The sequence below is a fragment of the Sycon ciliatum genome, chromosome 3, assembly GCF_964019385.1.
Source record: "Sycon ciliatum chromosome 3, ocSycCili1.1, whole genome shotgun sequence".
Lineage (NCBI taxonomy): Eukaryota > Metazoa > Porifera > Calcarea > Leucosolenida > Sycettidae > Sycon > Sycon ciliatum.
Genome location: NC_088645.1, coordinates 8,831,674 through 8,857,394, shown reverse-complemented (window position 1 = coordinate 8,857,394; position 25,721 = coordinate 8,831,674). Strand labels below are relative to the sequence as shown.

At 47.3% G+C, this 25,721-nt stretch overlaps 2 protein-coding genes across 2 annotated transcripts in view; one reads left to right on the top strand and one right to left on the bottom strand.

Moving 5' to 3' along the window:
- LOC135811359 (mucin-2-like) overlaps positions 1-6,873 on the top strand; it is a 68,691-nt gene extending 61,818 nt beyond the window's left edge. The window contains exons 8-9 of the mRNA XM_065324587.1: positions 932-1,529; positions 4,331-6,873. Coding sequence (XP_065180659.1) covers positions 932-1,529; positions 4,331-6,188 — 2,456 coding nt within the window. The 3' untranslated portion in view covers positions 6,189-6,873. The remainder of the gene's footprint in view (positions 1-931; positions 1,530-4,330) is intronic.
- A 7,190-nt stretch (positions 6,874-14,063) lies between these two features.
- LOC135812821 (serine-rich adhesin for platelets-like) lies at positions 14,064-16,661 on the bottom strand. The gene has a single exon (XM_065326038.1). The coding sequence runs from the start codon at positions 16,659-16,661 to the stop codon at positions 14,064-14,066; it is 2,598 nt and encodes an 865-aa protein (XP_065182110.1).
- Between the last annotated feature and the right edge of the window lie 9,060 nt (positions 16,662-25,721).

Here is a 25,721-nt window from a genome sequence, read left to right as displayed (position 1 = left end):
TGCGGGCGGAACTGTTTCGTCCATTATGGACTCGTAAGCGTAGTACGGAGGCTGTATTTATAATTATATGATTGTATAAATTGAAACAGTGTACTAACGTCTGATATCAATTACACACTTCTGTATTGCATAATGCAAATGCCAGATATTTCACCTAGCCTCTAGTGGAAAAGACATGCATTATCTGTATCAAGGACCTCAAAATAAATCTGAACTTGGTTGACCAAAGATATCTAGTATCCATACAAGTATTGCCCGAGCTACGCCACTGCACACACACACACACACACACACACACACACACACACACACACACGCACACAATTTCACCACAGATTTCAAAAAGATATTTAGAACAGAAAGTTGGTCTGTTCCCATTCGAGCAGTCCCAGGAGCACCCACATCAGGAAAGCCAACTTCCGAGTGAGCCATGAGTAATGTCTGGTGTGTATTTGCCTCTTTGGTTACCTTTAGCCATTAGAAGCAGGCCCCTCCAGTTTAAATACGGTGCTCAGTATAGAGGCTCTTCAAGGACGGTGCGACGTACCCTCCAATGGCGCAAACCCCGAGATTGTGGTGAACGGGTTGCATGTCAGAACGCATTGAAAAGTGTATACGAAATGTGACAGGTTCGTCTCCACCAGCGCTTGGAGCGAATCTGAAGCTTGTTCTTTTTTGCCCACGCCTTGGAAGGGCTTCCTGGCGACTGCTCTGACTCAACACGAGTGTCGGACATCAAGTGGAGCGTCATTTTAGTATTTCTTTCACCGCCGTACAAATTGCAAGTGAACTGGGCTTCGCCTGTTCACCAGCAATTCAAACCGTTTTCGCACGTGACCCCAAAAAGTGACTCGAACCTGTACCGCCTTTCCCCTGAACTAACCTATCCTTCTTTCCTCCTAACTGCACTATTTCTCCTTCATTCCTGCAGCCAAACAAATGCCAGGAGCAACCACTCCATCTGCTCCAAAGTCACCTGCTACAGAATCCGCCCCAACCAGCAGCAACAACAGCAGCAGCCACAGCCACAGCAGCAGCAACAACAGCCACAGCCACAGCCACAGCAGCAGCAACAACAGCCACAGCCACAGCAGCAGCAACAACAGCCACAGCCACAGCAGCAACAGCAACACGGGCCGCGGTAGCAACACAGCTCCATCATTTGACAGGCATTCTTCCACTCAAGGTGCAAACAAGCCTGGCACATCCAAATCAGCTTCAATTGCTAGCAGCAGTAATTTTGTGATTGTTCACACGACAGTGAACAGTGGCTTGCCGGGCAAGTCAACCGTCCAACCACAAAGATCCTTTAACCACAGCATGGATGGCCACAACAACATAGATGAAATCCATAGTAGCAATCCAGGCCGTGAAAATTCTGCCAAGGGACTTGCTCTTATTGTGGCTCCGTTGGCTGTGGTTTGTGTGATAGGAATTGCTGCCGCTGGCATTATCGTTCATCACAGGCGTAAGAATTCTGCTAGTGGGTCCTCACTGGCTCCAGGCTTCAATAAGCAATGTGCACCCGGGTAAGCTTTCTTGGACGCGATATGCATGCCCTGTGTGTATGTGTGCATGTGCGCGCACGTGTGTGTGTGTGTGTATGTGGTGGGTGTGCGTGTGAGAGCGCATGTGTGAGCGCATGTGTGTACGTGTGTGTGAGTTTTGGTGTTGGTGTGTTTGCGGGGGGGGGGGGTGTCACCAGCGTACAACCACTTGCAACTTGTTTCTGACTCACTGCTGCGTGCATCTGCTGCATCTGCCGCTAGGGTTCATCGGGTGTTAGCGGCCGTCGTGAGTTCCCTTCGGGAACGGATACGATAATTTACTTTTTTTACTGCTGCATGTTCCTAGCAAACCTTGAAAGGTGCATAAACAGACACTATATGTATGCGAGGGGGTTCACACCAGTGCACAAACCAACTTTTCAGCTTGCCCCTAGGACAAAAAAGAAGAAGAAGAAGGAAAGTATCCCCCCTTTTACTTTCTCCGTCACTGCCTAAAAAACAGTCGAGACGGTTTTTACCCACCAGTTTTTTTGGTGCGAATTAGGAGAAAAGAAAACAAAAACAAAAAGGAAGCGACTGCCACTGTGGGCCAATGCCTGGGTTTGAGCGAAAACGGTGAAGGCTAAAAAGCTCTTCAGAGCGGGAGCAGGCCAGTACTCAGCGTAGTGCAATATGGACGAGACTCTCGTAGTGAAGTTGTGGACGAGACTCTTGTAGTGAAGTTGTGTTGTAGCGTCGGGAAAATATTCGTAACAATGAAGATGCCTGGTGCTTTGTGCCTTTTGTGTTTGAGGATCCCCCCCCCCCCCCGAATTCCTAGTGTAAAATATTTAGGCAATTGTGTATACTGGGAGGCTGTAGGGTGGGAATGGTGTTTAGGTTGTTGTCCTGTCTGACTCGACGATGGATGAGCGTCCCGTTTGGCTTTGCTGTGCGTTCGGGGTTCGCCGCTGCACATGGGTTGCACCACTGCGCTGGTTGTGATTGACTCTCTTTATAGTTATCACTTAACAGTACTGTATAGCAGTTTTCGTGTCTAATGGCGTACTAGCTGGCGTACTAGCTGTGCTAGTACTCGTTAGCAATAATCCGAACTAGTGCACACACTGCACTGCATTGCTTTGTACTGCATTCAAGACTGAGGTCATGCGCTTTGCTTTGCTGCATATTCACAAATGGCACCCAGCCCGTTTTGCTGAAAAGGAAAGAAAAAATCTTGCTTGCCCTGTCGTGTTCCTCCAGACAACAGATCATGCTTCCGCGGTGTTTCTTTTCCCACCATCCCTCCCTATCCAACTTATTTACACAAACATTATAATTATCGTACCCACTGATCAGGTCCACTCTCACAACTGGTGTTAAGCCTAGTTCACATTCGACGCAACACCGACGGTACGGGACGTAAGGGCTTGTCGGGAGGGCTGGGGTGAGCTGTAAAATCCTGTACGATTCGTACGACACGACGTGCAGCAGTCGTTGCGACGTTCAACGTCAAACGGCGCGAGTCATAAGGCACGGTCCGTGACGGGGTGACTTTCGGAACTAATTTCTCGTTTTTCGGGACTTCTTTTCAATTATTTCTCCTTCAAAGAAGCGGAATCAAGTTCACAATACCAGTTTTTCATGAAGACCAAAAAATTAGCTCTGAAAGTTGTGGCATTCAAATAATAGCCCCAGGAAATGATAGAATAGTTCATCTGTCACGCTTCTGAACTATCCCTAAATACAATAAGTGACATGAGATCTTATGTTGCTAAAATTCAATTCAAGTCGTGCTAGCCATTCTGTGAGTTATCATGGGAAGCGCAGTGTTCGAAATGCTAAAAATTTCCAAGTACGAATCGGGAGTAGTCGGCGCACGACGCCGTCTCCTGTTCACACTCGAATTACAGCCGTTTTTGTACGCTTGCGTCCCCGTCTATGCCCGCCTACGGTATGACAAGTTGGATCGATCCAACTCTTCTCGTCGCTTCCCGATCTGTACGGTAGTACGGTTGCGTTCCCGTTCCTGGTGTTCACATTGGACGCCGTCAGACCGTCCCGTCGCTTCCCGTCGATCCTTACGTCGCGTCCCGTCGCGCCCCGTCGAATGTGAACTAGGCTTTATCTAGGTATCGTACTATGGCTACTTTATGACACGTAATTTGTATACACATAAATAGTACACCGTAGCCGGAATGCATAGATGGAGGTGGGGCTGTGACTCTGCCTTGAGCTATATTACATCCATTTACCATTGCAGCTCTACTTTGAGCAAACAGCAGCTCTACTCTGAGCTAACAGCAGCTCTACTTTGAGCTAACAGCAGCTCTATTTTGAGCTTCAAGCCAGCTGTTTCGAAAGCAGCACTCCTCAATCCAAAGATGCCTCTTTGTTGACTTGTTTGTGTGAGGGACTGGGGCCAATGAACCTAATCTTGTAGGGCTGCATGTAAGCCAAGTACATTCATACTGTCATGGGACACATATCAGTCATGACTTGCTGCTTGTGTAGTGTGGGTGCATTTCTGTTCTAACGGACTTGAACTAATTCTCCTGCACAATGGTGTTCGCTAGATAAAGAGTCGGCTGTGCTGTACACCGCCTAGTAATGTACAGTCAAACCTCTTTAGGACGAACACCAAGGGACCGATGACAATTGTTCGCAATAACGGGAGTTCTTCTTATCCATAATATGTTTTACCCAGTGAATACACAGGGTTTTATCCGATACAGTTACGGATACTAGTTCTTCTTAAGCAAACATTTGTCTTATCAGTGTTCTTCCTAACCAGGTTTCACTGTAGTTGGATTGTGTTTTTATGTTTATCTTTGTGCTGACAGAAACTGGCTGGAGTCTGGAGATAAGGTGGGCTTGGTTCATGACAAGCCAGCTTCGTCCAAGCCCAAGAAGTCGTTTCGTTTCTCGGAAGAAGATTTCAATTTCGAAGTGCCAGAAGAGCCGAGTTCGTTCATGGAGAAAGGGACTGGTCTTTCAAAGCCTGATGATCCGGTGTCATTGGAGCATGAGAACTGGCGTGCCAAGAGAATGGAGGACAACGTGAGCCTGTGGAGCGCTGATGGTAAGGATGCTGTCCGCTCAACCCGCAGTGCAGACCTTTTGAGATATGCATCAGATCACGTTAATGCCAAGTATTCCAGTGTGACTAGCCAGCCGAGGGATGCGACCAGCATGACTGCTCATACTAGCGGCGATGCTGATCAAGAAGGTACCTTTGTGACTACGACGCAGCAACAACAGCAGCAGCAGCTGCACATGCAGCAAGACATGCAGGGTACACCCCGGTCGGCTTGCATTTTGGACGACTCGAATCCCTACTGCGCCGTCTCACATGCGCAAACATCTGAGCACACGACGGAGTTGGAATCGCTGGGTCAGTCACCGTACGAGGCTGTTGATGTCCAACTCATCCGAACGCAGCAGCAGCAGCAGCAGCAATTTAACCAATACAATACTAGCAGCTTTCAGCAGCAGCCGCAGCAGCAAGCACGAACGCCGTATGCCACACTTGAGGAACAACAGCAGGAGCATCAATCACAGGATTATGAAACCGCGACACAACAGCCGCAACAATATGCAACGGTGAATCAACATCAACAACAACAACAACAACAACAACAACAACAACAACAACAACAACAACAAAAACAACAAAAACGACAACAACAACAACAACAACAACAACAGCAGGAGCATCAATCACAGGATTATGAAGCCACGACACAACAGCCGCAACAATATGCAACGGTGAATCAACATCAACAACAACAACAACAACAACAACAACAACAACAACAACAACAACAACAACAACAACAGCAGCAGCAGCAGCAGCAATACTCCGCAGTGAACCACCAACAACAACAAGAGCAGCAGCAGCAGCTGCAGCAATACGCAATGGTGAATCACCAACAGCAGCAGCAGCAGGCGCAGCAATATACAATGGTGAATCACAAGCAGCAGCAGCCACAGCAGCAATATGCAGCAGTGAATCGCCAGGAACAACATGGAGAGTTGAACCAGCAAGACCAGTACACATCTGTCAGCCGCCACACCCAGCGGCAGCAGCAGGAGCAGCAGACGCAGCAGATTCAGCAAACAGCACAAGAACAATATTCCAGTGTCCAGAGTCGCCCTCACCGGGCCAGTATGCGCAAATTGCGTTCACAGAACACTACGGTTGAAGACGATGGAGATGCAAGAGAAGAGACATTCCAGCAGCAGCAAATACCTCAATCTCTTTCCACTGTCAGTGTGCACAGCTTCCAGAGTGCTCACTCCTACCTTCCTGAGGATATGCCGAGTGTGGGGGAAGGTGACATGGAAACTGCTGATATCGTCGAAGTGAACGCTCAGACTGGAAAGGCCTTTGCAAGCAACGCATCACCAACAGGAATCACCATTGCAGCTCCTGGAGTGGCTTGGAGCGACCATAGCGACATTGACCAAGGTGATGTAACCACAGGTGGCAAGAGTGCTCGTCAAGGCATGCGTGCATCGCCAAAAACTGTCGCCAAGAACCAAATCACGCAGACATCTGCTGTCACCGAGCTGGGCGATAAAGAGTATGAGCCGCTGGCACCATACCAAATGGCGGCGGCTGCATCTGTCGCCCGCAACACATCTATGTGTCGTGCAAAGGCAACAAGGAAGAGCATTGATAATGGCCTCGATGACTAAGATGCACTCTTTGCATGTTAGTTGCCAATAGTCTCCCAATTTCTTCCTCTAATTGACCCAATTTGATGCATTTTGCAACTTTCTTTCTCTATTTGCTCCTTTCTATGCCACGTGTAAACTTGGCACTTTATTGTTACTTTTTTTGTAGGCTGTAGTAGATTTCAGTGCTTGTGGACAATACTATACGAGATTCATAACGATGTGTGTCATCAACACACTGTTAGACGTGCTCCTAGCGGCACTGTGCAGTAATAGCCCTGTAGGAAACACCCACGTACGCACACACACACACGTACACACAACGCACTGTGTATGTTCTAGCGCCTACGCGTGCAACAGTGTGCCCTAAAGCCGCTCCGCTGTGCTCAATTTCAGTCCCTCTACACATACTCCTGTCTGTCTACACATTAGTAGTATGACCCTCTGCCATAATCTAGCATGCATACACCACTGCGCCATCTCTTTGCTACTTTAGTTTACTCTGTTGCAAGCTGCATTGTACACTATTGTACTCTCTGTTCCGGTCTAACACACACACAATTACAGTACCTATCGTGCTTTACAGACTGTGACCAGGTATTCTCGACTAAGTTATCGGCAGATTATTCTCTATTCTTAGAATTATATCTCTCACTGTTACATGCCTACGTACACAAGTCTCATGACTCAAGTCTCAAGAAAAAAAGCTCCCCTTGTCTTTGTTGATGGCGTAAATGCCTCCCGGTTGAGTCGCAATCAATTTTGTTGATGTGGATCCGGTGACCGTTCACCGAGATAATCGCAGCGGCTTGTTCTTCGGGGATATGTGACTATTTGACTGGTCGTGGGGATCATGATCGGGAGACGTGACTGATCACGGAGTCCTACAGATAGAAGAGAGAACTATGGCATTAGATAAACCTTGTTTTAGTTCACACAAGTTGTTGGTTTGACAGCATGAAACAAGGTGGAGGTCACCGTGTTCGGAAACAGTGATATTACTACACCTCTCTCTATCTCCCTCTCTCTCTCTCTCCCCTCTCTCTCTCTCTCTCTCTCTCTCTCTCTCTCTCTCTCTCTCTCTCTCTCTCTCTCTCTCTCTCTCTCTCTCTCTCTCTCTCTCTCTCTCTCTCTCTCTCTCTCTCTCTCCCATCTCTCTCTATCTATCTCTCTCTCCTCTCTCTCTCTCTCTCTCTCTCTCTCTCTCTCTCTCTCTCTCTCTCTCTCTCTCTCTCTCTCGGATCTCTCTCTCTCTCTCTCTCTCTCTCTCTCTCTCTCTCTCTCTCGCTCTCTCTCTCTTTCTCTCTCTCTGTTTTTGGTGGACAAAAAAAATCTCTGGCGTTGATTGATTTCTTGCTTCGACTTCTGCCGCGCCTTTGTTCTCGTACTCCCCCTTATGTACAAGTGTTGTGCAAACCCTCCTTTAATATAGTCTGTCTCATTTTGCCCTGAGATGTTTTGATGCATTGTGATTATGACGCTCATCATTCGCTCCCTTGTCACTGGACAGTTCTGTCCGTTTGGTTTTAGCGAATTCAAATAAAGAAAACAACAACAACCATCTACGGTTGGTAGAGCCCCGGTCCGTTGGGACCATCAGAACCGGGTTTAAAGGGGAAGTTAAAGGGGACGTATACCCTAAAAGCACGGATGACCGCATTGGTCCATTAGGGCGCGTTCAGACTACCGTGAACCCCGTCAAACCGTGAATGCCGATAAACCGTGAAGGACATTCACACTACAGATAAAGTAACGTTACCGGTACGTACGTTTTGCACCTCTCACCGCGGCGCTGAGAAGGGATTTTCCCTTTTTCACAGCGCGCATGCTGCCTGAGCACTTTTTTACTGCCGGGAAAACTTTACTGCCGCAGCAGCCGCGGCAGTAAAACTTTTCCGCCGGTAACGTGCCAGTAACGTCACGTGATCAAATCACCTTGGCAACTTTTCCATTCCGTCACTTTTTATCGGTAGTCTGAACGCGCCCTAATGGTGTAGTCTTTTGGCCGTTGAGTCGACTGGTCTTGGTCCGAACAGGCTGCGATGCAGCGTTCGGCCCTTATTCCCAATCGAACACGGTTGAGTAAGCGGTCACGTGCTCAGGCGTACACCAGTTGCCTGGTCACCGTGTCTGCAGGCTATTATTTTCACACCAAGGTTCAACTCAAAGGTTAAAACTGGGGAGCAGGAGCACGTGACCACTTGTTCAGCCATGTTCGATTGGGCATAAGGGCCGAACGCTGCATCGCAGCCTTTTCGGACCAAAACCAGTCGACTCAGCGTCCAAAAGACTACAACATATGAGCCAATCGCCGTCATCCGTGCTTTTATAAGAACGACATGGCGCTTTTGGAGACATTTTGCATACAAATCCCCATCTACAGAACAGATCAACAAGGAAAACCAAGGCTTGTTTGCTGCGACCTGAAGTTTCATGCTCTCGCAATCATCAGGCAACATGAAGGTTGGGTGCCGACCATGCCAGTATCTGCTAGTATGCCAGGAGAAGGTATGAAATGCTGTGAGAATGTGGGGGCTAGCGGTGTTATCTTAGGCAGGATGCTGTGTGCAGAGTGTGTGGTTGTTGAAGGCAGGGGCTAGCAGTGCAATGTTAGCGCAGAATGTGTGCAGAGTCACTCAGTGTGTGGTTGTTGAAGGCAGGGGCTAGCAGTGCAATGTTAGCGCAGAATGTGTGCAGAGTCACTCAGTGTGTGGTTGTTGAAGGCAGGGGCTAGCAGTGCAATGTTAGCGCAGAATGTGTGGCTGGTGTGGGCAGAAGGTGGTGAGCAATGTGTGTGGATGTTCTAGGCAGGAGGCTATAGTCTAGAGCTAGCAGTGTGATATTAGCGCAGTGTACATGTATATGGCTGGTGTGGGCAGGGTGTTATGAACAAGGACGGTGTGTGGACGAGAATGGTGTGGGCAGGAGGCTGTGGAGACATATTTAGGTGACACCGTGGAGCGGTGAATCCCCATCTACATGATTGTAGTAGGGCGCAGTCACCCAGTTTCGGTGGAAGTGCGCGAGTTCGATTGGGAATAAAGGAGGACGGGGGCGTCTCAGCTTCCTCGGACCAAGACCATTGGACTGAGCACCCCGAAGACTACATGATCTGGTGACAACATGATCTGGTGAAAAATTGATTTTATACACTGTTTATAGAACACGCATGTCTGGTGAGTGAGGAACATGAGCCGCATCCACCATCTCCCTTGTCTCTCTTCTACTCTACGCTGGGTTTTGTTGCTGTCCTACAGTTTGACGAACTGTAACGCATAGCTTGATCTGGGTAAACAGTTTGAGTGAAGGGAAGGCCCGAGCTGGTACTTATCTCTTGTTGTTGGTTTGACAGCATGAAACAAGTTGGAGGACACCGTGTTCGGAAACTTCCTGACGATGCATGCGCTGCCTGCTGGAGACTCTCCTCCTATCTCTCGTAACATATTCTGAAGCCAAGTGAGACAACGGTTAGCGGAGATTAGTGAACGAAATGTTGTATGTTTTGATATTTTGCTGTGTACTCTGGACTGGGTGGCAGTCGTGAGTCAGCCAAGTGTCAAGTCAAGTCGGCGGCGCGAGCTCCAGTGTGGGAGCAAATCCATTCCTAAAAAAATCATCGCCGGAGTCGCAACCACTAGTTCGTACTGTTGTGCCCAGCGCGGGCTTGCAAGTAGCTGGTTTGGAGGTGACAGCGTTGTGAATGACTTAGGGTCCGCGACGTCTGTTCTCACCGTCCAGGAGCGACACTGACTCACGCTGCTATCTGGTGTTCACGATGTGTTTGTCGCGCTGGAAATGGAGCGTCTCCGTAAGTTTGTAACCCTGGTGGTGTTTGTGCCTGGAGAGCACTATAGTTATTATTATTATTATATATAAAGTGGTGCTTCTCAGGCACAATCTTCCTCAGCCTACTGAAGCTCAACTGATGAGGGATGAATTTCCCGAAACACTGTATTGAGCAGGGAGTGCTGAGTTCTTGCAGGTTTGCCGAGTCGAAGGTTCGGTGGACTTCTCGTGTGCTCCGGATGGCAGTCGCGAGTCAGTCAAGTCCCAAGTCAAGTCGGCGGAATAGCGCGAGCTCCAGTGTGGAGATAACAGTTAATAATATCTTTATAAGGATGACCCAGAGGCTTGTCGCCTATCAAGGGGTTCACCGCTTTGAAGGGTGTACTTGTACATGTATGAGCTAAAGTGAAAGTAGTGGAAAGTTTTAACTTTAAAAAGTATTGCTAAAGGATAAAAATCTGGGCACTCATTACTCTAATAGACTAATACACAAGGCAAGGTACAGGTCTCAAGCTTTCCGAAAACGTTTTCTTGTGACGATCATCAGTTGGAAAATATAATTTATCGCAATAGGGAACAAAACGGAAAAAATCGGCGTGGACGCCGTGGAGACAAGAAACCTAATATGGATGAAAGTAAAGTGAGCGCACTCATACCACGACTCCACGAGAAGATCAATTTTTATGATTTGAAAGTCGTTTTAATGTGATAGTCCTCAGAAATAATCATACTCTTCACTTATTTTTCATGTACATGTACACTTTATTCATAGTGGAAATCAAAACAGGCATAACGCTTAATGACATTGGACGCACTGTGAATAAAATAATTAACTGTGGATATTTGGGAAAAGTAGACATAGGAACAAGACAGAACGCAAGATTGGTTGCAACGAACAGACATCAATCCAGTGAGCTATGGAACACCTACCGTGTAGCTGATAATAATTATGTACTGCAAGGCTTGAGATTTGAAATCCGAATACCTATTTGAACATTTTTTTTGCTGCTGACTGCAATCCACTGTGCCTGAATGGCTCCAGTGTGCTTTAGGCGCTTAGCAGCTAGACCCGGCGGATAATGCTTGAGAATTTGATGGATTCTGCTTTTAAATAGCACTGATAATGCTTGAATTCTGCTTCGGAAAAATGGAAATAGTGGTTTAGAATTTAGGCTCCGTCGGATTATGCTCGCGAAATCATGCAAATAGGCTTTCATGGATTCTCGCGTTATGCTCTCAAAATTCTCATAAACGAAGTGTAGAACAAAGTGAGTACCGGTATGTATGTATCCCCACGTGCCATAGCATAATATTACAGTATTATGCTATGGCATGCGGGGATACATACTCACTTTGTTGTACTTATTATATGGAGCTTCAAAGCTCCGAAAATTGTGCCTTTTTCGCACTCAGGGTGCTAGCAAGTGGCCATAAGTACAACAAACTACATGAGTATCCCCATACCAAGATGTACATGCATGCTAGAGATCAACATGGCGTTCTTGTTATTGGGAAACTTGCCCGTTAGAATCTGCGAAGTAAAATAAACAACAACAACATGGAAAAGAGAAATCATTACTTCTTCTATTCGTTAGTTGACTTCTTTTGTGAAAAGATATTTGCATTGCCAAATTAGTTTGAGTTACCTTCGAAAATTATCATGTTCAACTGTCTTCGTAATCGTCATACTCGTCCAACAGATGTCAACCTCACCCTGCGAATAATCAGCTCATCTCTCCCGTAGCTCCACCTCTCCTTCCATCATGACCGAACATCAACTGTACCTCTTTTCTTTTTATTCTTAGAGCAATATCCATAGCCTTCGCAGTTAATCATGGCCATGGCTGCTGAAATCCAGGGGTCATGACTTCGTAAACAAGCATAATGTATATGTACGCGGAGTTTTGCGGACTACCCGGCACTAATACAATATCTCACCCCAGGATACCTGATAAAGGCTGATTCAGTCGCATCTTCTGCTACATGTATTGTATCAGTGTGGGAAAGACCTTTGAAGAAGACGAGTTTGAATAATGTTTTGCCATGATTTCTACCCTGCTTTTCATTGACACTAGCTGCATAACCTCCAAACCCTTTACCATGCAGACCACCAGCACTGATCAGGTGCATTGTACACAATTGTCTAGCCTACATACTAGAACCGTGGTACATGTACTTCAAAGTACAATCATGTAGGTATGCTCCTACCTCCGAAAGGATGCCAAATTATGCTCCAAATTTTCAACCTCCAAATTATGCCAATATTAATGCCGGCATAATCCGCCGGTGCCTAGTTTACATACATTTAAATTATAGTATAAAAAACCTCCAGTCATTTGCGTGTTCTAAAAAGCACTTAATATTTCTGGTAATCACTCATATAAAAACCTGGTGCTATAAAAAACCTGGAGCTGTGAAAAACCTGTATAAAAAACCTGGTGCTGTAAAAAACCTGATGCTATAAAAAACCACTTTTTAGGAAAATGACTGGATTTGTATACTATAATTTAAATAGAATATAAGCTGAGTCCCGAGTGTTTACGGGAAATAAAAAACCCGAGGCAAAAAAACGGAGGGGAAAAAACTGTATAAAAAAACCTGGTGCTGTAAAAAACCTGGTGCTATAAAAAACCACTCTTTAGGAAAATGACTGGATTTGTTTATACTATAATTTAAATAGAATAATTACAAGCTTCGCCCGAGTGTTTACGGGAAAAAACCCTCGGCAAAAAAACCTTTTTTGCCTCGGGTTTTTATTTCCCGTAAACACTCGGGACTCAGCGTATATTATACGTATTTTGCAGCATAAGTCATGTTCTACGAAGCAGAAAAAAATACAAGAAGCACAGAATTATTACTCGGCAGGCAAAGGTGTGGTACATGTACCTTTCTCGCCTGCATTTCTCCAAACTACACTTACATGTACTTTCACACTGCTCGTTGCTCATGTAATGACGCCTTCCTTAATGCTAGCCTTAGAATATTAGCATTTCTTGTATAAGTTTTAGATCAAACCCTTTTCAAACAGATCTAATTATTGTTTACTTTATGGTACCATAAATATCTTTCCTTTGTAGTCCAACTCTCAGTGTGATGACGATTTCTGATGATTATCACATGAAAACAACGTTCAAATCTTAAAATATTGTTCCATTGTTCTCGTGGTATGAGTGCACTCACTTTACTTTCATCGATAAAAAGGAATAAAATTGAAATATTTAGGTGAAACATCTTGGAGAAACATGTAGGGAAAACAATGGATAAATCCTCTTGTACGGGCAAAGCAAATGTGCTTACATAATATTATGACACAAAATCTCAATACAAAAAATGAACAAAACGCCAAGAATCTGAAGAAAAAGACTCAATCCAATTCTTTGTTGCCATAACGGGAACTGAAACCCAACACAAATCTGAGAAGATGGCAGTTGGCGGTGACGCGGCAACAAAATCACCAAGCGTTTTTTTTATTAGGGAAAACAATGCGAAATAACACTGAGAAGATAATGTGGTGTAGGGGAGACAACAAGTGAAGCAAGAAGAACATGGACTAAACATAGAGCTGAACTGAATATTATACATACTTCACATACTTCTTCACTAACGTAATGAAACATTGTGTAGTGAAGTGGGAATTGTATAAGGAGTAGAGAGGTTATACCGGTAATTACTGAAGTATAATACTATGTCCCTCCTGCAGCCACCCTGCTTGGGTGTATTCTCCATGACAAAAGGATTAAGATGGCCTTGGATGAGCTGCTTGTTGAGAATGTATTACTATTAGACTTTATAATAATTTTTATGCTGTGTCCGAGCATGAACTTGCGTAAATTGCGAGGGCTATAGATAGATACACACGTATCTCACTTCCAACTCCTCATACAATCCCCGCTTCACTGCACAATTTTCCATTGCTTGTGAAAATGGGAAGTTCACCCCCTACATGCGTCCGCCCGACACGTATGACGTGCATCTTACAACGTTTCAAATGATTCTTACCCTGCACCGTAAAACATCCCGAAGGCATAAGTTACTGTTGAGTTTTTCTTCCTTCACTCTGGCCATTTAGCAATGTCACTAACACGCACACTCAATATAGACTGTTCCCAACTAGAATTTCGAGATCAGATATCCAAATATAGTCGCGAGCAGTGCATGCAATGGTGTATACTGTCCCATGCTCTCTCCCAAGACGAAGTGCTGCAGTAACAACAGCAGGACGAAATAGGCAAAGAAAAGAAGCAGGACGCGATAATATCTCGAAAAGCGACGACCAGACTTGACTTCAGCTGTGGCCACTGTTTTTTTCGAAATACCTTTGGCTACAACTTCCTTTTGTTGTGATGCGCCCTTTCCGTTCGCTTCAGCTTCCTCCTCATGTGCTGCACCTTTCTCCTTTGCCGCCGCTTCCGTTTTCTGTGGTGTGTCATTTCCGTTCCCTTCAGCTTCCATTTGTGTTGTGCCCTTTCCGTTCGCTTCAGCTTCCTTCTCGTGTCGTGTTCCTTTCCCTTTCACTTCAGCGTCCTTTTTCTGGGGTGTGCCTTTGGACTTCGCTTCAGCCTCCTCCTTACGTGATGTACCTTGAGGCCGCAGTGCCTGAACTAGCCAACCTAGAATCGGCCAGCCGTTTGCTGCCTTCTTCAGCCCTTTTTTCTGTGGCGGCTGCGATGCATTATCGCTTTGCTTTGGTTTGCCGCTCTTCCGGAAAACACCACTCACCGCAGATTTTACAGTATCCCAGAGACCTGGTGATTTCGGCGATGTCACCGTTCTATCACAAGCAGCATCCTCCTTGCCCGGGCCTGGTTGCTGGCCGATGATAGTGACGCTGGCTAGCGGGGCGGAAACCGTAAGTATCACGCTCGCATCTGCTTCAAGAGTTAATACCTGATACGGCTCCTGATCGCCACCACCTCCTACCCTTGGCTTGGCTGGGCTAGGACGGGCGGGCTTAGCAGGGGATTTCTGCGATTGCGCGTTGGTGACAGATGGACCATCGCTGCTGCTACTGTTGCTTTTACTTCGGCTACTACTACTACTACCGGAGGAAGGCGCGACCGCCGCTGATCCGCTGGAGGTTTGCGTTGATGCACCCACGGGCAGTCCAATAGAGTCAACCGAGAGTGAAGTGAGAGCTGTGACGAACGATGCGTTGCTGCTGCCGCTGCTGCCAGACGTGTCGGCGGCGGGCAGGCTGTCGAGTGCTGTATGAAACATGCTGCTCGTCTCCGTGCTACTGTCAGAGCTGCTCGCCCCAGTGCTACTGTCAGAGCTGCTCGCCAGTTCATGTGACGACGGTTGAACGGTGCCTTGTGCTGCTTTGTCCTTAGCAGACCCGGTGTCGCTCGCTGAGCTGTTACTGGTATTCACGCCTGACTTATCAGCGTTACTGTTATCCCCATTTGCTACACACTGTGTGTTCTGTGCCTGCGTGTGCCTGCCTGGGTCAGCGTCACCATGGACGGGAGACAGTGAGCTTAGCTCCGCTGAGTGGTCTAGTGAAGAAAATCCTATCTGCGTGGAAGTTGCTGCAGGCACAAATTCATCCAGGGATGGACACGAGGCGGACTCAGAAACTTCGTGCCCAGCAGTGGGTGAATTAGGACCCGGTGTGGAGTTTGCGTTCGTCGTGTCTGAAGCCTGGTTATTGGAAGTCGACCCAGCTGCTGTGCACAACGTGTTGGCCAAGCCGATATCGTTCGGTGACAGTACAGCAGGTGACTCCTCCGTCGAAGGCTCCGTTGAATCCACTGTGGAAGGCCCAGGTGACTCCGCCGCTGAAAACTCATTGAGATCCGGCGTCGAAGGCCCAGTGGACTCCGCCGTCGAAGACTCAATCGAATCCGCCGACGAAAGCTCATTTGAATCCAGCGTTGAAAGACTGGTTGAATCCGCCGATGAAAGCTCAGTTGACTCGGCTGTCGAAGGCCCAGTTGAATCCACCGAAGAAGACTGGATATATCCTGCCTTGGTGCTTGCTTCTGCGGACTCGGAGCTTTTGCTTTGCGCTGTGTGCGGAGTGTCATCAGCAGATGTGTTAGGCTGGGGCGATATTGACGGAATAAGATTTCCGATAGCTTGCTGTTGGGAGCCTACGGCGCCACACGATGATACTGAATTATCCGCATTTTTCGTGCTCCCAGTTGATTTCAGGTACGTGTGAACAATGCTAGTGCTGCTATAGCGGCTGTCACTGTTGTTGCCGCTACTTCCGCAGCTCTTGCCGCGTTTACTGCATCTACTACTGCTGCCTCTGTCGCTACTGCAGCTGCTGCTGCTGTCGTTGTTGTTGCTGCTGCTGCTACTGCTGCTGCTGCTGCTGCTGCTGCTGCTGCTGCTGTTGTTGTTGTTGGTGGTGGTGGTGCTGCTGCCGCCGCCGCCGCTGTTCTCGCAAGATTCACCGCTATTGATACTAGCGATGTCCGGCACAGGAGTTGAAGATAGAGCAGAGTGAAATAAAGATGATGACGCTGTCGATGACGAAGAGGAATGGCTGTATCCCTGCGTTGGTAGCGAGTCTAGGGCAGTGTGAAAGAGGCTTTCTGAGCTGCCCGTGGCTGTGGCTGGATCGAGAGCAGTGCTAGACAGCATTCTTGCACTGGTGTCACGGGGATCGTCGGAGCTGCTCCTGTCATGGCAAGGTATCATTCTGGCCTGCGCCTGTGAGTCCATGTCGTCTTCGGTGTAATTCGACGGAGCACCTCCCATATTTGGCGGGCGATTGGGCGAACGCCCACTTCTCCTGGGGGAATCCGTCTTACAGGTGTTTGGAATAGGGGCTATGTTCTCCCAGACGGTGTGGTGACTTCTTCTGGATGCACAGCGCTGCAGATGCCTGGCAGCAATCGCCACAGCGTTTCCAACCAATTTCGGCCTTTTTGCAGGTAAAATTTTGCCCGAGCGGCTGCAGGCTTGATTTTGCGGTGTAGCTAGAATGTTGTACTGCTGGTCAAGGGGTGTTGTAGTGATTTCGTAAAGTGCTTATACTAGTCGAAGTACAATGTGTGAGTTGTACGTACATCTACAGCTCGTAACTCCTGTAAACATGTAAGGCTGTATGCAACCATGATCATACCATGTTGACCAGGCAGGCACAGTGGGTTGGTCAAAGACCATGATTGAGATACGAGAGGTACCTGGTTCAAGTCCTGCCTGGGAGCGGTTTTTCCAGCCGTGCTGCTACCCACAGTCAACTGGGAACTTGTGGCCAGGCACAAGGGGTACATGGATGCAGCTAATGGGGTCGCTTTCGGCACTTGTGCCAGTGGTTGTGAGACTTACCCACTCACCCCCACCGTTAGGCGCTGCATCTGCCGCTAGGGTTTATCGGGTGTTAGCGGCCGTCGTGAGTTCCCTTCGGGAACGGATACGATAATTTACTTTACTTTACTTTTTCATACCATGTACTATTGCATTATCCCGCTCTTGATTGCACGGTGCCCATGACGTAGTCAATGCAGTCGCAGTAGTGGCCCATGAAACGTTGGTTAGAGATCCGCCAGATAGGCGCTATAGCCTTTGAGTAATACTGAAATAAAGAGTTTTCGAGTTTTCTAACGCGTATGCTATTGGCTGTAATCAGCTGGTTGTGTGTGTGTAGGTGACTGGGCAGAGGACATGTATCAAATGCCAGTACTGAACCAGTGGAAAAGCACCACTAGGAACGGAACCCAGCCACTATTCACTGAGTGAAATACGGCTGGAACTGGACAATAGAGTCACGGCAATATCACACACTCCTAGGCGAAGTCCTTACAGCGCACTCTCAAACAAATCATGACCGAAGCATACCTGGGTCAGGGAATATCACGGGCTTGTCCAACAGACACACACTGGACATGCCTATTATGAGAATGTGTGTGTGTGTGTGTGTTGGCTACATTTCCCTGGCTGAATCAAAGTGGTGCGTTCTTTTTTCTTCTTTTCTTTTTACAATGTTCACATACCCAACTCGTAAATACTATGAAAGACAATGGTGTGTGTATGTGTGTCTGCGTCTGTGTGTCTGTGTTATACGTTCACATCAATAACGTTATCCAGATAATCTTTGTCCACCACTCAGTGATGTCCACTGACCAACGACCATCACATCAAAACGATCTGGAGTCCAGAACCCCTTCTAACGATGTTAAGTTCATGTACCTGCTCTTCCTATGCAGCGCAAGCTCCACTGTAGCAACTTACTCGTAGTAGCACTGAATAATGCCTACATCATCACCAAAGCCAGCCCGCGTCTCCTTGCTGCAAGTTCTATAATTACTCGCAGCAAAGAGACCTCTACGAAATAATGGTAACATATTGCTACTAACAATGTCTGTGGTAATTTTATAAGAAAGGTGTTGGCTCCCACCCTTGAGCTGGCGGAGACTCCCGACTATAAGTTAGGACACTCGGAGATATGATGCTCTTGCCTGCTGTGCTTGCTTGGTAGACTCGGACGGCTACCTATCTCCTCGATTTCATGGGTTTTTTTTAACTTTTATTAAAATCCTTTTGATGCTATGGTTTGGAAAATAAAATTCGAACGTGTTAGCGTTGATAGTTAGCGGTACTTGATACCAAAAGCCTTCATTAGTACAATGGCAATGATGCCACCTGCCACGCCCACGCCGAATAAGCCCACACGTCTCCACAGGCGTTTACTTTGCCGCTCTGTTTCCATTCGTTCCAATTCCGGGGCGATGATGTGCATTGCCACCAGAACCTGCTGCTGGTTTGTGGCGGCGGCGATCTGCGCTGCGGGCAGATTCTCCATCTCCATAGGAATGACTGCGTCGTCGTCTAACGCAAGAAAGCCAGATTTCTTACTGCCAAAGTATGCGCAGTGCCTCCTCCGGATCGGGTTAATGAAAAAATACATGCTCGTGTGCGGCTGCGAGTCAAGATTCAAACAGTGCACTGGTGTAAGAGGGGCACTACGCTTCTAAGCGCATGGGAAACACGAACTGAAACGCGCATTCTCTCTTTTTAAATCCACATTGCAGTCACGACGTAGTATCCGCATCATACTATACTGTACTAAACGTAAAATAATCCCACATGTATGTTACATAAGTGGGTATACCCAGGTTTCAACACCACAAGGGCGGAGCGTAACCACAAAGGTCAAAAAGAATGGTTCATGGCCGAAACAACTGGTAATGTCCTATATCAGGTATATCAACCACTGGGATGGCCACGTCGACCACACCATTCGTGCGCTGTGGCGCTCACGTCAAAGCTTGATAGTCTCCTCGAAGAAGTTATTTTTATCATGCAATGATCATGCCCAGACTAACATACGCGTCCAATGCAATCTATCCGTCTCTGATGGCCAGAAACATGGACGCCCTCACTCGAATGACGAAAGCTGCAATCCGTGCCTTCTTTGGCTTTCCGCCATGGACTTCCACTGCAGGGCTCTTTGGGAGACTCTGTCTTCCTACCCTCGAGGACGCCCTGGCAGCGAAAATCCTAATGTTCGTTCGCCGCTGCATTCATGGCCGTTCAAGTGCCCTGTTTAGGAATTACTACGCCAGAACACAGAGTGATCGCACCCGTGGAGCTGACCAAAATCTATTGTAGGTACTCTTCTGGCCCGGTCCTTCTGGTCGAGGTACGATCCAGTTCATTGGTGCCATTCTCTGGAACAAGACACCGCCCATGATGCGCTGTGAACCTTGCAACGCCCATTTCTGCGCTCTCTCGAAAGTGTCCAAGTATTCAAAATAGGTCACTTTTTTTATCTGGTCACCAATGGTCAATCCTTCGGTCAGTTACGTTTTCGGTTTTCAACAGGGTTCTTTTTCCCGCAGATCTATTCTGTAACCTATTCAGTTACCTTCGGTGACTTCTTTCACTTGTGATTTTTTCTCCTCCCCTCCCCATTACTATTACTATTATTATTATTAAAAAGCTTCCGTGGAGATAAAAATGTAATCAACGCAATAAATAGAGTAAGCTGCGCACTCAGTACAAACACCATAAGCAAAACTTGTTTTCATGTAAATAAAGAAGCTTGTTCCTAAACGTTTTCGTCGCCATCTCATCAGAGGATTACTGGCAAATCAACAAAAGCTCTTAACTCAATATATATACGCACAATGCAAGTAATAATTTAGACCCTAACTAGCGCGATAAAATGAGAGCTGAAAGAAACATTACACCATTCAACGATATCAGGTGACAACAGATGCGATAAATTCACCACTAGAAAGTTACCATGCAACCACAAACGAGAACTACTGATCTAAATTCACAAACAATATCACCGTAAACAAATTCTTTTTCTGCCTACACAAAATCGGCTTGGTGGTAAAAATGTAAATAGACTCCAATACACGCAAATGCCTTTGACTACGTGAACGAGACCAAACAGAAAAGCAATCATCAGCATAACTCTAGTGGTGAATTTATCGCATCTGTTGTCACCTGATATCGTTGAATGGTGTAATGTTTCTTTCAGCTCTCATTTTATCGCGCTAGTTAGGGTCTAAATTATTACTTGCATTGTGCGTATATATATTGAGTTAAGAGCTTTTGCTGATTTGCCAGTAATCCTCTGATGAGATGGCGACGATAACGTTTAGGAACAAGCTTCTTTATTTACATGAAAACAAGTTTTGCTTATGGTGTTTGTACTGAGTGCGCAGCTTACTCTATTTATTGCGTTGATTATTATTATTATTATTATTATTATTATTATTATTATTATTATTATTATTATTATTATTTACTATTTACTATTATTATTATTATTATTACGAAGTAGTGGTTGCGACTTCGGCGATGATTTTGTAAGAAAGGTTTGCTCCCCACACCGGAGCTCGCGCTATTCCGCCGACTTTACTTGACACTTGACTGACTCACGACTGCCATCCAGAGCACACGAGAAGTCCATCGAACCTTCGACTCGGCAAACCTGCAAGAAAGCACCACTCCCTGCTCAATACACAGTGTTTCGGGGAATTCACCCCTCATCAGTTGAGCTTGAGTAGGCTGAGGAAGATTGTGCCTGAAGAGCACCACTTATATAGTGCTCTCCAGGCACAAACATCACCAGGGATACAAACTTACAGAGACGCTCCGCTTCCAGCGCGACAAACACCTCGTGAACACCAGATAGCAGCGTGAGTCAGTGTCGCTCCTGGACGGTGAGACAGACGTCGAGGACCCTCGGTCATTCGCAACGCTGTCACCTCCAAACCAACTAGTCGCCAGCCCGCGCTGGGCACAACAGTACGAAGTAGTGGTTGCGACTTCGGCGATGATTTTGTAAGAAAGGTTTGCTCCCCACACCGGAGCTCGCGCTATTCCGCCGACTTTACTTGACACTTGACGAGGTGTTTGTCGCGCTGGAAGCGGAGCGTCTCTGTAAGTTTGTATCCCTGGTGATGTTTGTGCCTGGAGAGCACTATATAAGTGGTGCTCTTCAGGCACAATCTTCCTCAGCCTACTCAAGCTCAACTGATGAGGGGTGAATTCCCCGAAACACTGTGTATTGAGCAGGGAGTGGTGCTTTCTTGCAGGTTTGCCGAGTCGAAGGTTCGATGGACTTCTCGTGTGCTCTGGATGGCAGTCGTGAGTCAGTCAAGTGTCAAGTAAAGTCGGCGGAATAGCGCGAGCTCCGGTGTGGGGAGCAAACCTTTCTTATTATTATTATTATTATTCTTCCTCAGCCTACTCAAGCTCAACTGATGAGGGGTGAATTCCCCGAAACACTGTGTATTGAGCAGGGAGTGGTGCTTTCTTGCAGGTTTGCCGAGTCGAAGGTTCGATGGACTTCTCGTGTGCTCTGGATAGCAGTCGTGAGTCAGTCAAGTGTCAAGTAAAGTCGGCGGAATAGCGCGAGCTCCGGTGTGGGGAGCAAACCTTTCTTACAATCATCGCCGAAGTCGCAACCACTACTTCGTACTGTTGTGCCCAGCGCGGGCTTGCGACTAGTTGGTTTGGAGGTGACAGCGTTGCGAATGACCGAGGGTCCTCGACGTCTGTCTCACCATCCAGGAGCGACACTGACTCACGCTGCTATCTGGTGTTCACGAGGTGTTTATCGCGCTGGAAGCGGAGCGTCTCTGTAAGTTTGTATCCCTGGTGATGTTTGTGCCTGGAGAGCACTATATAAGTGGTGCTCTTCAGGCACAATCTTCCTCAGCCTACTCAAGCTCAACTGATGAGGGGTGAATTCCCCGAAACACTGTGTATTGAGCAGGGAGTGGTGCTTTCTTGCAGGTTTGCCGAGTCGAAGGTTCGATGGACTTCTCGTGTGCTCTGGATGGCAGTCGTGAGTCAGTCAAGTGTCAAGTAAAGTCGGCGGAATAGCGCGAGCTCCGGTGTGGGGAGCAAACCTTTCTTACAATCATCGCCGAAGTCGCAACCACTACTTCGTACTGTTGTGCCCAGCGCGGGCTTGCGACTAGTTGGTTTGGAGGTGACAGCGTTGCGAATGACCGAGGGTCCTCGACGTCTGTCTCACCATCCAGGAGCGACACTGACTCACGCTGCTATCTGGTGTTCACGAGGTGTTTATCGCGCTGGAAGCGGAGCGTCTCTGTAAGTTTGTATCCCTGGTGATGTTTGTGCCTGGAGAGCACTATATAAGTGGTGCTCTTCAGGCACAATCTTCCTCAGCCTACTCAAGCTCAACTGATGAGGGGTGAATTCCCCGAAACACTGTGTATTGAGCAGGGAGTGGTGCTTTCTTGCAGGTTTGCCGAGTCGAAGGTTCGATGGACTTCTCGTGTGCTCTGGATGGCAGTCGTGAGTCAGTCAAGTGTCAAGTAAAGTCGGCGGAATAGCGCGAGCTCCGGTGTGGGGAGCAAACCTTTATTATTATTATTATTATTATGCTCCCCGCGTGCTAGTTTGTACGTGAAGTGTGTGGGTTACAGTGAGGGCTGCGTCGTGTGGGTTACAGTGAGGGCTGCGTCCCACCCGCCTGTGTGGATTCACAGGAAGTGTGAGTTACGGAGTCTGAAGAAAACGTTGAACGGTCTCTGCTTGGATGACGACTACACCATAGCTCAGCGGTTAGAGCATCGCTGGCTACAAGCGAGGGTCCCTGGTTCGAGTCCTGGTGGTGACAGTCAATTTTTTCTTCAGACTTTTCCCGTTTGTCTCTTTCCCTCAAAACCAGTCAATATTTTATGACTTGGGGCTCCCCGCGTGCTAGTTTGAAGTCCAGGGTATTTGGCAGGTGTGACGTAAGTTTGTCCAACTCGGTCCGGTATCTACTCATGACAACACAGTTCGGGTAGAGAAAAAGTTGAATAGTTTTCTCAAGAGACTTAAAGAAAGTAAACAGATATCGGAGGAAGAGTTCTTCAAAATGCGGCCCATTGGTTCCGTCCGACCACGTCTCTATGGGCTCCCAAAAATACATAAAGCGAACTGTCCGTTGCGCCCCATATTATCCATGGTCGCATCACCGCAATATAATATCTCTAAATGGCTGTGTGGTTGGCTTGACATCGTGCAAAAGTTCTATTGCAAACATACAGTTAAAGACACCTTCGAATTCATTGACGTCCTTCGCTCCCACCCAGTTCCGGCCTCCGCGCATATGTGCTCGTTTGATGTTGTGAGTCTATTCACGAACGTTCCGTTAGAAGAGACTATCAATATTAAATTTTGCCTAGATGTGTTGTACCGAAATGATGAAGTTGATACGCCGTGGATATCGGAGACGGCATTCCGGGAACTGATGTTGCTCGTGACGACTGGTGTGGAGTTTTCCTTCAGTGACATTATGTATAGGCAGGTTGATGGGGTAGCCATGGGCTCTCCATTAGGTCCAGTATTAGCGAATGTGTTCGTTGGCTATACTGCGAGTCACTGATTGCAGAACAGTTGTGGCCAGCATTGTACGTTCGTTTTGTTGATGATTCCTTCACCTGGTTCGATTCTCTTGAAGATAGCCAAATCTTTCTTGGTATTCTAAATGACCTACATCCTTCCATACGCTTTACTTGTGAGCACGAACAAGCGAACAAACTTCCCTTTCTAGACGTCCTTGTGGAAAAGTCTAGTCAGGGTACAGTGACATCTGTGTACAGAAAGCCTACATTCACCGGCCAGTACATAATGTTTGACTCGTATTGTTCGTACCAATACAAGGTGAATTTAGTGCGTAACTTGGTGGATCGAGCGAAGCGTATTTGCTCCTCTTCCAAATTGCCTGAGGAACTGGACTTCCTAAAGTCAGTTTTTCTAAAGAACGGGTATCCCGACGATCTCTTGAAGGAGCTCATGAGCGAAAGGCTGCATAGAAAGGAAATACGTGTTGGCCCGGACAAATGTCCCACGTATCTTCCTCTCCCTTGGAAAGGTAACCTCTCATTATCCATGAGTTGCGTGGTCCGCAAAATTGTACAACAAACGTACATTTTGTACCCGTTTTCACAACTGTACGTGCGTTCACGGTGAGGAAAGATGTCCTACCAACCCAACTCGCATCTAAATTGGTATACCAATTTGAGTGCCGACAATGCGGTAGTCGGTAGGACTCTTCAACATCTGAACGCGCGTATCAAGCAGCACGTCCCACTGCACATGCTGACTGGCTCGGCACGGGCACTGCGACCCAAACGCGGCAGGCCACCTAAGAACCCTCGATCACAGCCATCGTTAGCACAATTGCCGTCGACGGCAATAGTGCCTCCATTACCCGTATCGAGAGCCGTGGAGATGGATAATGTGCACATTGTCACTATAACACAATGCACCACAACAACACAAGAGAGTACACCACAACATCCAGCTCAAGACCAAAGTGGACGCTGCGATGAGGTGATGCCCCCATCGCCATCGTTGCCGTTGCCTCCCCTAGAACCGCCACCTGCATCTGTCATCGGCAGTGCTGGGGCTGAGTCTGTGGTGGCGCTGGCACGGGCAAATATGGATGAGGTAAGCACTGAACATGAACAAGAAGAAAGAAGGCTGAAGGAAACGGAATTCAACAGAGAAAACAACACGATCAACATTCAAAGACCTAGACGATCAACGGCTAATTATTCAATGAATTATTACAGTACTGGATGTCAAGCACCGGTGAAGACACTGGGAACAGATATTTTAACAACAACAGGAACAACAACAATGACAACAACAATGGTAACAAATTACCATCAAGATCAAAGGAGGAGTCAACGAACAGAGGTTCAGCAACGTGAAGCGAGCCTGGGACCGATCGGTGTTGATGAGGAGAATGACACGGAGGCGGACACTGAGGACGAGTTGGAGGAAAAAGAGGTTAAGAGGCGGATGTTGAAAAATGAGCTCTGCTCTGTCGAAGGTTTTCCCCCTACCAGGTATCAGCCTGGGTAGGAAACGCAAAGTTAATCAGTCTGGTTCAGCCAGTAGCAGCAGTCTGATAGGGAGCAGCAGCACTGAGAGCCTGGCCAAAAAGAAAAAGTCAAGACGAGGAGACACGGACTTAATGGATGATGACGCGTCCTGTGACGCCGTCACCATGATACCGGACACCCCGCCCGCAGCACCGGTAAGCACCTCTGAAAGCCTGTTAAGAGAACTTCTCGCCGGGCAACAGAGCATGAAGGGCACTCTCGATGATGTTTCCTTGAAGATTGCAGCCATTACGCTCGATTTGACGAATGTCAAACAAAAAGTTGAGAGCCTAGAGAAAGGCACGAAGCAGAATGAGTTGAAAATCAGGCAATGCATGGAGGATGTCGGATCAGTGAAAGTCCATACCGAAACAGACATAAAACGGATTCGACAAGAACTAGTAGTGCTTTCCGAGAAAATCGGTTCTCTTAGTGACGCTGCCGC

Bases quoted from the DNA above. Each gene is read 5' to 3' on its own strand.
- LOC135812821 (XM_065326038.1), bottom strand. From the start codon at position 16,661: ATGGGAGGTGCTCCGTCGAATTACACCGAAGACGACATGGACTCACAG.